The sequence below is a fragment of the Coccinella septempunctata genome, chromosome 8, assembly GCF_907165205.1.
Source record: "Coccinella septempunctata chromosome 8, icCocSept1.1, whole genome shotgun sequence".
NCBI classification, from domain to species: Eukaryota; Metazoa; Arthropoda; class Insecta; order Coleoptera; family Coccinellidae; genus Coccinella; species Coccinella septempunctata.
The window spans coordinates 15,716,594-15,733,428 of NC_058196.1; the positions used below are offsets into that span (position 1 = coordinate 15,716,594).

At 33.2% G+C, this 16,835-nt stretch overlaps 1 protein-coding gene across 3 annotated transcripts in view; it reads right to left on the reverse strand.

Annotated features, from left to right (window-relative positions):
* LOC123318911 (pituitary homeobox homolog Ptx1) overlaps positions 1-16,835 on the reverse strand; it is a 90,568-nt gene that overhangs the window by 41,658 nt on the left and 32,075 nt on the right. For all 3 annotated transcript variants that reach the window (XM_044905690.1, XM_044905691.1, XM_044905693.1), the window contains exon 3: positions 7,550-7,684. In XM_044905690.1, the coding sequence (XP_044761625.1) occupies positions 7,550-7,684 (135 nt within the window). The remainder of the gene's footprint in view (positions 1-7,549; positions 7,685-16,835) is intronic.

The window sequence follows — 16,835 nt, forward strand, 5'->3', positions numbered from 1 at the left end:
ATATCCTTTCAACTTTCCCTTTCGTTTACAGCATCCAACCGAAAAAGAGGAACACACACACCCACCCACCAACTTCTCCGGGTATCAATTACTCCAACCCAGATCCCCCTAATCCCCCCGGTAATTATTTAAAGAGCCATTGACTCGTTTCGAAAATAACCGGGCTACATATTCCCGCGTCCCGTGAACGTCTCCATCCGTCAAGCCCTCGGGATTAGACGGGATTACGATAGAAGCTGGTGCATCTTGTTGCTAAACTTTTCCAACGCATAAATTCTTCGTATGGCACCTCCAGATCGTTGCTCTGGCACCGTTAACATTCGAATGTGTTGGTAAATCAACCGGTTAACTGTCGCTGTCAACCGCTCTTTTGGTGCTGTTCTACAGGGTATTCGATGTGAAGAATAGTCACTTTATTTATCAAGGTATTATAATGAAAGATAAAAAAGGGAAAATAGTGGTTTGCTTTGCAAATTAACACAGATACGTGGAAAAATATCGTTAGGAAATACGTTCTATCCTAGTTTCATGGCAACGTTACCGCCTCGCGTTGATTCTATACTCCATTCACTTTTATTTTAGCACTTGGTTGGCCATGGAAATTTGACACATTTCACTCTGTATAGTACGAAAATGTGGGGTTATGACGCTTGTCAAAACATTTTTGGATCTTATATCAAAGCTATGTTGCCCATTCTACGTAAAAGTTTCTGTTATTACGTATTTTATCACAATGTCGGATCTCTTCGGGAAATATGTGACGAACATAATTGAAGTTTATACAAACTGATTGAAGGCATACTTAATCCAGTTATTTGCATGAAAAATATAATACAAGAGATCAGTATAATATCATAATATGCACTAGCTTGAGGAGAGTTAATGTTCGTTATCTTCTTTGGCTAAAGTTTGAATACGTTACATCAGTTGTAGATTTCAAAAATATTAACCCGAAGATGAAATGCATATCAATGCAGTGGTTGGGAATGGGTATCTCTCTAAAAAATTAACAGATAATTACAAGAATGTTAAATTCTTGAACAAAAATCATCTTGCATCAATATAAGTAAAAGGAATTAAAGGAAGTTTCAAGTCAAGATGAACTTCACCTTTGAACAAAAATTTCACATAAATAAACAATTATCAGGACAACTGGCGCGTATTTGTGGCTGTTCATCTTAATACATTGATATGATAATTAGGTATTTATTGGTATACCTTAAGACATTTAAAATGTATAGGACAAGTCAAATGAAAAATAGAAAAATCAATTTTCGAGAACTTATTCTACGATGACATTCATCGAAAATTCTGTAGTAACTTTTCGCATTAATCCACCCAAACATAAAATTCTCAAATGCCACCACTTTTTTGGGTCTCCCAATAGAAGGAAATTCTTTGTCATCCTCTTCATTCACAATCTTTCTGATTGTGAAAATATTCAGCTGAAATATAAGTCGTTTAGATTCAGATGAAACATTATATAAATTCTCTTAAATTAAATATGTTCGCTACCGTCTGATATATTGTAGATATTAGAATATCAGGGTTACCTACTAATGAGGAGAGAGCCTGAATTCTAAATAGCACTTCCTGAAACCCTGTTTTTTTTTCAATCACTTTCGGCACTAATTGATATTAGTTGTGGCAACGGCGTTATGACATTAACGACATTTCATGAGTGCCAACCTTACTCCGTTCTAGTTACAAATATTGAGAAAATTATTTCATGGCCAACCGACTGCCAAAATAAATGTGAATGGAGTATGGGTTTGTTACTCGTAGTAACTATCTTCTTTTCTTTGTCACTAAAATTCTACTGAGAAGTAATGATTCAAATGCGTTTCAAAATGACCTTGTTGAGATACGAATTCTAGACGCTACACAATGCTATTCAGTCTTTTCCGAAAAGGTTGTCAACCATCAATTCAATCATATTTTCCATCCTGGTTTATAGTTTCCAAATGAAAAATATATTCTTTCACGGCATCGAAAAGTATACTTTTTCCTTAGACTTTAATGATGAGTTCTAAATACATCTACTAAACAAAGTGGGCAATTGAAAATGAAACAACTGCTCTATAGGTCGGTAGAATCGAATTATTATACACTTAAAAACGCTCATACACGTGAATTTTTCATTCGAGGGGGACAACTTCTAAGATCAAATTCAAAACCGTATTGCTTCAACTCTTTTTGTAACAACCACAACCCCTTAATTTCGAAAGATGGAGGGATACCTCATTTGAAAGGTCTATCTATTCTGAGCTCATCGTATTTGATTTGTAATTCAATCAAATCGTTTTCGGAATATTCACATTTAAATTTCAAACAACGTTGGCAGCATGCTGTGTAAATCAATAAAATTTTCAATTTCGAAGATGAATCTACTGTACGGTTATAGCACTGGTTATTTCAGGAAAATAAAAAATTAATTCAATTCTTTTTGCTACTGTATAAACTATTTTTACCTTAATTGTTGATAAAAGAAACATGATATTATCTTCTATATGGCAGTTAAAGATTATCGTCGAAACCAGTGAAAATTTGATTAATTCACACAGCAAGTTTAACGTAATGACTAATTCTATACGAAATTCAAATTCAGAAATCTCATGAACGAATGGATAGGCCTTTCCAAAGAAAGATTCATATCAGCAAGCGAACCTACGAAAATGCTACCTGGTGATAAACAAATATCCAAATATGTATCTTTATCGAATAATGAGGAGTTATTTTGGTCAACCTGAACGTTAAGTTAGTGTATTTCCAAAATTCTCCAAACTTTCTGAAAGATTCAGTTTTTGTTGATACATGGAAAAAAAATTGTTTAGTATTATTTCAATTTTTATGTTCGATTAACATGAAAAATTAAATCAGGAACACTTCGTTTTCAAAACAGAATTGTTGAATAATGAATAAACTGTTTCAAAATTCTGAGTCATATCTGTAAATTTATGTGAATCGCGTGTAGTTTTATTGTAAAATATAAAATTCATTGATAATACAATTAAATAAAGATATTGAAAATAATATAATGGAATATGAACAAGGCTGAATTGAACTTATTTCACTCCTTCGAAATTTTGAAATGCATGGGTAATACGAAGCTTTGAATGACAGTACAACAACTTGCCGCACACGAACATGTTCGATATTTGGCGATGTTGACGAAAGAAAGACGGGAGTAAAGCATTCGGTGAATGGAGAACGTGACGTTCAAAGAAAAACACTTGATTTATTTCAGTGTTAAACGTTCCACATCATCGTGGTGGGATTAAGCTGCCATATCGCAACGAAGAATCATATCGAGCATAGATTATTATTATTCGTTGGGAATATGTATCATTTCGATTGTCTGGAAAAACATGCCATCGTTCTTGTTCCGATGTCAGTTTAGATCATTTACGTAAGATGGTAAGATTGAATGTTTGATCAGAAAATAAATTGTTATAATAGTGTCAGTCAGACTGAAGAATTATGAATTTAAGTTTAAAGAAGAGTGAATTTTATATTTTCTAATTCGAACAGGTTTTCGACTTTCAAGAATAACTATCTAAATCTGTGGATTTTTCAGAGTTGCCAATTTTTCAAATTTCACAGATACTTTTTAATTTTTGAACATCAAATTACTCGAAAACGGCGCATTATACGAGAAAATATGAAGAATACTTTTATTTTACATAACGTTTAAATATTCATTAGATAGCGTCCAACTTAGTTTCAAGGGTTTTTTGAATTTTTGGTATTTTTATGGTTCGTAATTGCCATAATGAGAAAACTGCAGGACGTTGGTGATATCTTGTGTTCGAAGAAGATTCATCAAATAAATGAAAAACTATATGTTGAAATGAATTTCATTCGATAAAACCGTTTGTGGGATAGAACTAAAAATAACATTTTTCTATGGTGCTTAACAACTTGTATCTTTTAAACCGAGCCGATAAAAAAATGGTTAGGGAAAAATGTGTTTCTTTCGACTTCAAGAATCTACAGAACCTACTGTAAAACATTTGTATGAGTCAAAGACTCGCCCTGTAGAAGTAGAAGACCCAATAGCTCTTTTAATTAGTTAATTCCAATTAGACCAATGACACACTTATGCGGAGTTTATATGCTAGGCAATTTTTTTGTGCATCTAAATTTATTTTATGTTCTAGCTCCTTATCGAGGAATACAAAGTAACTATTCGTAATATCATAATTAATTTTTTTGTATGCAATTATCAATTCTTCCATGTGACTTATTTTATCAAGCATAGGTACCTAATGATGCTCAATTTTTTTGTATACGAAACACCACTCTGATGTGTTGTTTAAACATACATTAGACTCATTACAGTAGCGTTCCTTCATTTATGCGTAAGATCAAATTTCTTGAGGTTCTATCATGTTTTAAACCTGAGCTGAAAATTTTCTTTACGAATGAGTTGATATTCTCTTGTCAAACACTTCATTTATGTCTGTCCGTTCTCTATTCTCTTTACTTATTATGTGGATATACCTACGAGTATAATGTTGAATATTCATTATTAATAAGTACTCAAAGCTAGTCAGTGTTTTCATGAAGTATTTCCATGCAAAATAAGATATTAACCAATAATGAATAGTATTCGCGTATTGCGTTCTCATCAAATAAAACACCATATCCTAAAATAATATGTAGGTACAATATCAACAAAAATATCACATAATAAAGACAAACTTCATATTTCAATAGCTGGAAGTGAAAAAGTTTAATTCAATTTAGACTTATTATATTTCCTCTGCAAACTTCACAACGTTTCAACCATAGGTACTCGAAAAATATAAAAGACGTATTATACTTTAATGGTGGGACTACAAAATGTGAATTTTTCTTTCATGGTACAAAACCTCATGAATATGAGAGGTATTCATTAGATTGTTATATCATGCAGTAAAATCTCTTGAAAAAATCTTATAGTGGATTCCCATCATAATACTCATTGGGTATTCAACCCCTCAATACTCAATGGTAGAACTCAAAATACGAGATAAGCTGGTTAGCTGGGACTTGACCAGCAGGCCCTTTGTTGTTCATCAGGTCAGTAATGGTTAATGGATAGGTACTCTAAAATGTTTTCTAGGATAATTTACTACAATACTCTAACTGTCCATACTTTTGATTCGTTTGGACATATGGTAAAAAAATTTCTACAGAATAATTAAAAAATGGATTCACACATAATTTTTCAACTCACGAAGTATGTATTTTGTTTTTTATTCCTTTTCCACAACAAAATGTATTTGTCCGGATTAATATTCTTCCAAAGTTGTTCACCAAGATTTTTCTTTCTCTTAGGTCGAATACATGCATATGAGGCTTCGAAAATGCAAGTGCCCATCTGATAAATACAACGTTGAAAAAAGCCCGAACGAATTCAAAAATAATCGTTGTTTACATACCGAAACAGTGATGAAGTAAGTGTTTTTATTTGACATTTTATTCGTTGAGACCCATTCGTCTCCAAGAATAATAAACGAGATGAGGCTAAATAAAAATCATTAGAGTCGTTGGCTTCGTAGAAATTTCTAAATGGTGAAATATACAATTGTCCGTTATATCGTATAGGAATTGAAAACTTTTTTTCATAGGAGGACAAGTGGAGATATGATAAGCAAGAATGATATGAGCAAAAAATTATATATTTTTGGATTATTGCGTAGAAAAAAAAACATTGAACATTTTTATCCGTATTCAGATTTTTAAAATGAAATTTCCATGTGAAAAAATTAGATGAGTTTGGAGAAATTAATTCATATGAGGTCATATGATTTTGGCATTTTATAAAGTTCACCTCAAAAAAATCCTTGGATCTGGTAATGAATTTCACTACCTTCTTCAATATGTCTATGTACATATCTACAAATGTCTGTTTCAAAAATTATGTACAAATCAAAAAAAAAATTCGAGAAGTATGTACCAGTATCTTTGCATCAGAATCTGTAGTAGGTAATACAATATCATACACTGCGCAAAAAAATTAACGTACATTATGGAAATCTCAAATTTATTCTACAACTGAAGGTGTTCTCAATGATAATTATTTTTATAGGAATTATGCATGCATATGTTATCCACATTCAACGGTTTTCTTCAATACAGATGTTTTTTCCCAGTAGGAATAAAAAAAGATGATATATATTATCAGATTTTGAATGTATTGGCTCCATTTTAAAATCAGTTGTTCTCGATCAATTCTAGTGATCAATAATTTTTCTTTCGTTTGATTTTCTACACTCGATCGCTAAGCAACGCGAAACACGCAATTTGACCCAAGAGGAATGTGCCCAAGCGGTAGTTTTGCGAGAAGAACGGTGGACATACACAAGAATTGCAGAAAGGTTTGCAGTTTCCCATACAAGTGTGTCCAGAATGTTGCAGCGATTCAGGGAGACAGATATGAATGTCCGAAGACCAGGACAGAGGGTAGACCACGGGTAACAACTGCCATTCAAGAACGTTACTTGAGAGTTTCTTCGTTGAGACAACGGTTTGCAACCGCTCGCCTCCTTCAAATTCAGCTTGAGCAAACTCATGAGGTGCAAATTAGCACTCAGACAATAAGAAATCGCATCAGAGAATATGATTTCAGGCCTCGTGTCTCGGCAAGTGGCCCAGCTCTTACCCCAGCCCATCGAAGGGCGCGTTTGGATTTTGCGAGAGAGCATATCCATAGGGAAGAGGCCGATTGGGAAAGAGTTTTCTTCACAGATGGGTCTAGATTCTGCCTCTACCATTGTGATCGACGTTCCCTTGTATACAGACGTCCACATGAAAGATAAATATGCTCAGTGCAATTTCCTGAATACTATTGGTTTCGGGGGAGGATCGATTATGGTATGGGGTGGAATATCTTTGACTGCTCGCACATACCTAGTGGTCGTTGATAATGGAGCTATGAATGCTGATAAGTATATAAGGAACATTCTTGAAGAGCATGTATTGCCATTTGCCCCATACATTGGTGAAAATTTCATTTTTATGGACGATAATGCCAGACCCCATCGTGCGCGCATCGATCAGGAGTACCTTGAAGAGGTTGAAGTCTCTCGAATGGAATGGCCAGCAAGAAGTCCAGATCTCAATCCGATTGAGCAGGTTTGGGACAACCTCAATAGAAGGCTGAGAAGTTCAGAAAATCATCCAGCTACTCTTAATGACTTAGGAATCCAACTCGGAGAAATCTAGGAAGGATTAGATCAGAACACTTTAAGATCACTCATTTCGAGTATGAACCGTCGTTATCAGCTGTTATTAACGCAAGGTGTGGAAATACCAAGTATTAAATCACTTATCAGCATTTCAGTATTTTGAAAATTGTTCATATCTCTTCTTCCACATAAGATTCGGTGAAATCCTGAATTTTTCTTCCATTTAATGTGTTTTCGTTGAAAACCTTCCCGAGAGAACATAAAAAATAAGTTATAAAGTCAATGTAGAGTTAATTTTGATTAAAATTGAGATTTTCAGAATTTGCCTTAATTTTTTTGCGCAGTGTATATTCTGTATATCAATATCAACTCACCTTTTCTATCTCGCGTCCTGCTTCTTGCTGACGCAGTACTGAAAGGTAACTGGGGATGATCTAAAGAATTAGATCCTGTACTTCCTGACATACCCCCAGAGTGTGCATCTCTGAAATCCCCGGTTTCCGCCCATACTGAAACAAAAAACTTCGTTGCTCGCAATTCTCAATTGTTTAGGGAAACAGTTTACACAAGTCAAGAAATTTTCACTGTAAGGTTCGAACGTAAATTAAAAACGGATTTTAGCATAGGACGTGCCATTATATTGGTTTTGATTGTAGGAGTTATAGGCTCTGAATTTTCTTCATAAAATCCTTTTTTGTAAGAAACTCTCTATCGGAAAAACTGAAAATACACGATTTCGCAAAAAGTCGGTGATGATACAGGGTGTAAATATAGTTGCGAAAAAATTTAAGGGGATATTCCCTGTGAGAAACATATTGTAGGTCTTTCATATAATTTTTTGAGCAGCCTCTGCTTAGCTATACAGTCCCTAAAGATGGCACCTGGAAATAAATTTTGGAAAAACCTGATAGAAATGAAGCGGGAAGTCCATAAAGAAAAGTCAAGTCAAGTTCCAAGATAATTCCAGTCCAAACGACTCATGTTTCGTACCTGTTGATTTTTTTTTCTGAAAATCCGTTACTTTCAGCAAGAAATTACCAGAAACCTCAAGCTATCAGCAATTAATTCTTCAGTGGTATAATACGAACAAGGACTAAGTTTCTTGAGGAACAAATGGTAGGGGTGGCTGGTGGCTTTTCCTACCCCTTGCAATTATAGGGGAACACCACCAGCAATTTTGCTTTCTCACTATTACAGAAAGTTTCTTCAATTTCATTTCCTTCAATTTCCTGGTTTAAACCTCTAGTAGTTTCGGGAGAAAACTGACAAGACGAAGTATAATATTTTTTGTTCTGAAACGAAAACCGAAACATTTCGGGAAATGTTTTTTTTTGTGCTCGAACAATAGGGCAATATTGGAAACAGCGAATAATCTTATAAAGCAATTCTAAATAAAATTTTAACAACTTATCTATTTTCCACAAAATTATTCAGTACCCCAGATACACATAAAATTCAGATCCAAGAACGCACGCAAAAAAGCATTGTGAAATACCCAAAACTAGCAATTTCTGTTCTAGCGACACGTCAAACACCGATCTGCCATATGCCAGAAAAATAATGAAGCAATAAAGATGCGATAATATAAATCCTAATTACATATTTGAACGGCAGAAAGGAGCACCATAAAAACACGGGTCGTAATTCGTATACGAGCCACTATTTGGTTAAATGTGTGTGATAATGATAAATTGATGGCCTTTGTGTACTTTTGGGCACGAGTGCTCATTGTTAGCCTCTATTTGCTCCGTGATGTGTTTCATGAATTTATGCATGCTGGCGGACAAACACAAATTAGGAATTTAAAATTGGTGTATGTATTTTTTCTGAAATTCTGACTATTTGTTCGGCGTGGTGTGCAAACATCGTGGATACGTCTGCTCTGTTTAAATATTCCACTCTTTATAGACTAATGTTAACGTAGCTGGTTTAAAAATAAAGTTTCCCGGTGAAATGGATGAACTGTTTTCTGATGAAATATTCAACTGTTTTCTGATGAAATATTTCATAATTTACGAAACATCTATCATCCAGAGCCCCTAGTGGTTTTTGCCCCAGTTCCTACTTGAGTTAACATCATCCTTTAGAATGATAATACATTAAGTATAATAATAAACTTAATCCCCGGAGTCTTATTTTCTACTCGTCAACCTTTAAAATCCTTAATTTATAGTCGGATTCGATCGAGATCGCATAAAGTGGAAAACGAAGCAAATCTTCAAAAGACCAACAAGACCAATTTTACCTATCATTATTTGCAATATATCACAAAATAAGTCACGTTCGAATATCGTTATATTTAGAAACCTGACTTGATACCTTTATCTGCAAGTACTTCATTCAATATTTGATAAAAATCCACAGTTGAAGCTATAGACTCTACAAATTTCACTACAAAAGAATTCAATGAACATATAATTCGCTATTATACAATATACGAAACAATTCTTATTTAATTTCCTATTTTATATTGAAAGTAGATCCTCGAAACCTCGAAAAACCTATTAGTCGAGAAACACTAAGACAGTTGATGAAATTTGAAGCATTTCTATTTCAATAATTTTCCTTTTCATTTTTTCCTAATCGTTCATGAAAGTGAAATAGTATGATTTATTATATAAAAAATTTCACTACAATAATAAAGAATAAACACGATTGTAGTAATCATTAAATCAATTAAAATCCAATAAAGTGATACATCAAAATATATTATGTTCCTTTTGATAACCTCAAAATATATAAAAAATAAAGATTATGGAAGTAAGTTTCCGTGAGCTTTCCAACGAGCTCACACAAGATATGTTTCCATTTCCATTTGAAGTTGAAAGTAGTTGTGTCTAAGAGGTTAAAGGAAAATATCCAATTTTATTGCCAGAAAAATTACTCAATTTGACATGTTTCAGCGTATGTATAAATATGTGCTTGATAAGTTTTTTATACTATTATCAGTTAATTTTTTCATCTCTCATTTTACTTCCAATTAGGTACTGAATATCCCCTCATTATGGCAGGACAACTTCTGCTGGGTCAGCTTGTTAAAAATAAAAACAAAGATCATGGTGGCATCCAAGTTGGATGGGGTAGCGACTAAGGGGTTGAAGAAAAACACTCCAGAAAATGAGAGTAATTAACAATCAGCACTATTTTTTCACATATACCTCCGAATTTTTTGTAGAGATAGAAGATACACAATCATGTACAAAAATTTTGAGCAACACGCCACATATTAAAAATTTTCGGCGATTTTCCTTTGAATTATTGGTTGAAGAAATATTTAATTCATTCTAGACTTATAACCAATCCGGTATTTGACGTTAATATCGCTCTCTTTATAGTGTGATCATTATTGTGTTTTTCTTTTGAATAATTACAATTATTTTCAATTATGCGAAACCCAATTATGTGTTTGCATATTTGCTTATGTAATTACATAATTATTCAGCCCATTTTCATCGGTTATCATAAAATTTGCCTTCAATTTTTAATGCTGTAAATTTCGTTATAGGTAAATGTGATTTCTGCTATTGAAAAATATAGAACAGTGAACAGCTTTATTTCTTCACATATACCTCCGAATTTTCTGAAGAGATAGAAGATACACAATCATGTTTCGTCGAAAAAAAAAATTTTGAGGAACACACCACATATTAAATATTTTCGGCGATTTTCCTTTGAATTATTATTGGTTGAAGAAATATTTATTTTGTTCCAGACTTATAACCAATCCGGTACTTGATATTGATATCGCTCTCTTTATAGTGTGATCATTATTATGTTCTTCTTTTGAATAATTACAATTATTATCAATTATGCGAAACTCGATTATGTGTTTGCATATTTGCTTATGTAATTACATAATTATTCAGCCCATTTTCATCGATTATCATAAAATTTGCCTTCAATTTTTTAATGCTTTAGATTACGTTATAAATGTGATTTCTGCTATTGAAAAATATAGAATAGTGATCACTGATCAGCACTATTTTTTCACATATACCTCCAAATTTTCTGAAGAGATAGAAGATACACAATCATGTTTCGTCGAAAAAAAAAATTTTTAGCAACACGCCACATATTAAAAATTTTTATTACATTGATAATTTGATCAATGGGTCGGGTGGAATTTTGCTAGAACTAATAAGCTCCAAGATAGAATACAAATTCAAATACTATATCTGTATATATGCAGATAGTCTGTATATATGTATATCTGTATATGGATTGTTGTTCGAATTTTACTTATTTAATTTAGTTTTTTCAATGAGTGTCAGATTTTTGTTAAATTATGAATTAGGAATGTGAATTATTCAGATATCATAGATGCTCAGTATTTTGAAATTTATGATATAACGGAGAAAAAAAAATGTCATAGATATGTTAAAAAAGTCAGTTGGGAATTGAATATTTTTTGATAAGTTCATATTGTAAAATATAGTAAAATAAAGATTTAAACGGATCGTAACAGTATTTGTGTATAAATATCTAGTTACGTTTTTTTGTTAGTCATAAAAATTTTGAAATGTTGAATGAATAATTTTCCTGGTCCTTAACGCTCACGAGAATACAAAATGTTCAATAATTGTTAATAATTAGTCGATAATTTTTGCTCGCTTTTCAATTTATTTTACTTATAATGCTTATTCATTGTTTTCGTTTTATTATTATTTCAAAATCAGTATTTTTATTATTACATGTTATTTTATTCGTAAACAGAACTTGTACTTGGAAGACGAGATCAATAGGATCGGCTCACAATCGAAGCAATAGCTGAATAGACAAGAGATTGAAAGAAAATCGTCTCGACGTTCAGAGCGGAGAGCTCACAGAAAAGCCCCCTCTATAAATCACGAAAATTGTGGACAGTCTGTGTGTTTATGTCGCACATAAATCAGGCCCGCTTCGCATCGTTTCGGAGACAAATCGTTGCCGTGTAGTTATGCGCGGGGAATTCCTAGCATGTGTTTCCGATGACGAAAAAAAAGAACCCCCCTTCTCGGAGACGACCAGTTAACGGACCAATTAGGAGGGCGGGGAGCTATTAGGGATGAGTTACTGCCACCGCATCCTGCTGAAGGTAAATCGAGATTTTGGATTTTATTGAATATAGTAGGATACGGGGTGTCCCAATTAAAACATATCGCAGTAATATTAAGTCCTTCGAATGGTTTCTAAACACCCCTTGAATTCGTGAAATATTCTCTGGAGGGAACGCGTTCAAAGGTAACTTGTGAAATTTTTCAATCAATCGATAGGGACACCTTCAAAAAGTCAGACAGAATCGGCAGTATGTGACCACAGAATACCAATGGCTATATTCATTCAGATCAGATTGATCTCAAGTTTGCATCGAAAGTTATAACGTTTTTCAAGAAAATAGAATAATTTATGTAGGTTCGACCGGTTTCAGAAAATAAATGGTATGGACACAATTCCAGACCATTTTTCCCGAAAACGGCAAAATATTTCTTGCACAATATACAGTAGACATGAATAGTTGCGAAAAAAATTAAAGTTCGATTCCTCATCACCCATATAATTTTTTTAAGCATCAGCTCCTGATCAGATGAAGCTCCCTAAAGATGAGACCTAAAATGCAATTTATAATTATCTTCAAAGGAAGCAGAAAACTGACAGAAATAAAATTGAGCAGACATTCTATTGTAGATGAAGGCAACAGAAAAAAATGGTGGTGTTTCCCTTGTCAGCATGATAACCGCGTAGGTAATTTGAATTTCGAAGATAATTCTAGCATGTACGACTCACGTATTTACGTCCCTGCTAATATTTTTTTTTCTAGAAAACCTTAGTGTTAGCAAGAGATTACTTGCGGATTGCTGCGAAAGAAACTTTAAGGGTGACTTTTTCACATCAAAAACTTTTTTATTGCACCCATGGAAAATCTGCTCAATTTTATTTCTGTCAGTTTTCTGAATTCATCATTGATTCAGTGTCGTGTATTCTTTAAGGAATATTGTATGTATATGCATTGGCTAAGAGGACTGAAATGAAAATCCAGTATGAAATGCCGACGTTTCGACGTCTTAGCCACTACGTATTAAATACAGTTTTCTGAATTCTAAGAAGTCATTTGAAAATTGCTTGCCAGGTGACATGTTCAGGGAATGTGTATCTAAGCAGGGAGTGCTTAAAAAATTATATAAAAAACTCACACTATTTTTTTGACAAGAAATCACCCCCTAATTTTCTTGGCAACTATTCATTTACACCCTTTATACTTCTGAATGTTCAATCAATTCTGAATTCGAATAAATAAAGAAAATTACAGTTTTATATTTATTTCGAGCACTTTCATTCTAGATGACCCTCAGGAAATTTGAAATAAACTTTCGTAAAATATGTACATCCATATTAATAAATATTAATAATTGATGAAACTTAAAAATTTTTCATCAAATGTTTTTTGAACTACAAACAACATTTATATTAATAAAAATTTAAAATTTGATATCAATGTTCGGAAACTTTGTATCTGTATATTGTCTATGGTCCGATAAATAATTGATGTCATATTTGATAAAACTAAAAAATTTTACAGTTTGTTAAGCATGTTTATCGAACCATAAACAATCTTTATAATAATGAAAATTTAAAATTTGATATCATTATTCGGAAAATATGTATATATCTCCATATTGTCTATGGTCCGATAAATAATTGATGTTAATTGATAAAACTTAATATCAAATGTTTATTGAACTATGAACAACATTTATATAATGTACATATTGTACATATTCGAAATTGTATAAGAAAAATTTTACAGTTCTCGCGAGAAGCATGTTGAAATGAAAGAAAAAAAGAACAAGAAGGGTAATTAGAGAATCACTAAGTAAGAGTCTTACAAACGTATAAAACAATGAAATCATATAGTTGTTATCTTCTATGCTATTTTGCGAATGAAAAGGAAGAACTTCATGAACTATTAAATACACCTAATTATAATTCTATATAAACGGACAAACTTTTTTGTTAGAGAAAAAGTCAGTACATATTTGGAACTTGGCTGACGGAAAGTACATACATTAACCTTATTAATTCTCATTAGCAGCATAGATATTGTCTTTTTATTATTCTACCACATATTTGTTTCTCTGAGTCGGGTTTAAAAGATGTTCATTTCGATGAAATCCAAATCCAACTTTTGAATGAATAGTATTTCCTTCGATACCAGCGTGATTTTTTCAGCAAAATAACATTCATTGTTCTATAAAATTCATCTTTTTTCTTTCTATTTCATCTGTCAAACAAAGTTTACTGCGAGGTTTACTGATTATTTTCAGGATATTGGAAAGATTGAATAAGAAAAATAGGTACTCATTTGAAATATATATTAAGTATCATCATACTTAGTCACGCTTTCTGAAACACCCCGTATAGATAAAGGAAAGATCTTCTGAAAATTTATTTTGAATCATAAAATTTTTCCTCATCCCTTTTTTCCAAAAGTTGCAAAAAAATATTGATGGGAGGGGTATTTGTGAACAATCACGCTGTACATCCCTCAAAGAATAAGTGGATAAAATTTCAAAATTTAGTATAAAATATTGCAAGTATAAGTAAGTTGAATGTGGAACTTCCTGATAAATGTTTTAAAGCATTTTAGACATGATTTAAACCGTCCATTTTCTAGGGAAAAATTAGCTGTTGAATAGAAATAGCTGAGAATATGTATAGAGAATATGCTAAATGGTTTACTCTTCATCAGAAAGTGCCGTTCAATATGAGTAAGGTCCTGCATGTGGTTTTACACGGCGAATAGAAGCAATACCCGAAATGATCGTTCAACCAAGATCTTTTCTGAGCACAGAGATCATTCTAAATTGTAATCAAGTGAAAAATGATACCATTCTTCTTTAAAATCTGCAATCATCTGTTGCAATTCTTGATGTTGTAACAACAACAAAAAAATCGGTCTCTTCTTTGAGGAGACTATATCATTATCACCGGGCGCAAGTTAGTTAAATACCATATCACAAATTATCCGTTAAATTGTTAATGAATTGTGAAATTGTGATAAAATACGACTAAAAGACAATTTCTTTCGTCTATTTGGGGTATGGCCACCAACACGTAGATCTAAAGAAATGCAATGTAGATGATATTTTTATTAACAAATGTCTTAGATTTGTCTTTATTATTTTCCGAAAATAATATGGAGTATTTAAATATTACACTAGAATATATCCACTATTCTATAGTCTCTATAAATTTTGCATTTCTACCAAGGTATTGTTTTTGTTCGGCCACCAAGAAGTCCCAGAGAAGAGAACTATCTAATCTCCTGGTTCCTCTTTGGCGAACTTCATAGTTAATCCCACCATCAATAACCAGGAATTCCTGCTTGCACTGTCATCCAAACATCAAACGCCTCCTAGTCGGAAATAATAGACAATATTTCGTCCAGTAATCGACCAAAGCATCCAGTAAACATCGCATAAGCCCCAGTTAATCTGGGAAGACACTTCTGAGGCGTTAGTTTATGGCCGCGCCACCTGCCGACGGAGAGATGCGCGACTAGTTACTGATAAATTACTTCCTAAAATCCTGAAAAGGAAGGGCCGGATTAGGGGCTTAGTCGCCAGGCGCGAGAAATCACGATCTCGCTCGCCCCTTCACAATGTTTTAGCCCGCGAACGATGTTGGAAAACTGGGACTTAGGAGGTGTGGCGGGTGTCAAATAAAACGTGATGTTTTACAAGTATCGGGTCTCTCGAAAAAATTCGAATACCTGATGGCTTCGGAGACCAGAAAGAAACCAGGCGTGACAAAATCGCCTTATTCGACTATAGGCAAAAAAGTCCTCATCTCTCATTTTCAGTCATTACTGCCTCATTCATTTTAATTCACCGTGAGCAGGATAACTATTTTTTCTGGAGAACGCTGCAAATTCAAACTTAAATCTTCCTTGCTTGATTATGCATTGAGTTTCATGACTGGGGGAGTTTAAAATTCGTAACCTGGTTGCATTAACTAAAAATTACAGTTTTTGGTATGTAAAGCCTGTTTGCAACAGCCGAGAATTCTTTAGAAAATTTACTCGAGATTTCATGCGCCGTGAATTCTTTACCGTTACATACGCACTTTCGGTAGAATTCTCTGTTCAGTTGCATACAAAATAATCTCTGCCCTTTTCTTTCCAAAATTTGGTACAAAATTCTCCAGAGAATTCTCGGCTGTTGCAAACGGGCAAACGGGGGTTACCTTGTAATTTTTTGTGGAATCATAAAGTATGTACAGGGTGGGCAAATTTCGATGTTTTAGCACTACAGCTTTTAAGCCAGTGGAGATAGACAAAATCTGATACCCCATTCTCGGTCTCTTTTTCTGAGAAACTAACAAGAGTAGTAGTCATTTTTGGCCACCTTCTTTTGTTTTCGAGTTATAAGCGAAAATTGGAAAAATGGCGATTTCGAAATAAATTTATATCTCCGCTAATACTGATGATAGAGCTTTGAAATTGAAACATTATATAGGCACTTTTTTAAGTAGAATCTAGTGGCGTTCTTGCCTTTTTAGCAGTATTTTTAATTACGAAGCTATGACCCAAAGATATGTTTTTTTAAATGGGAACACCAGATTTCTGTGCAATTGTCTGAAAGCTTAATTCTTACTGATTTCAAAAATATATAACATCATATG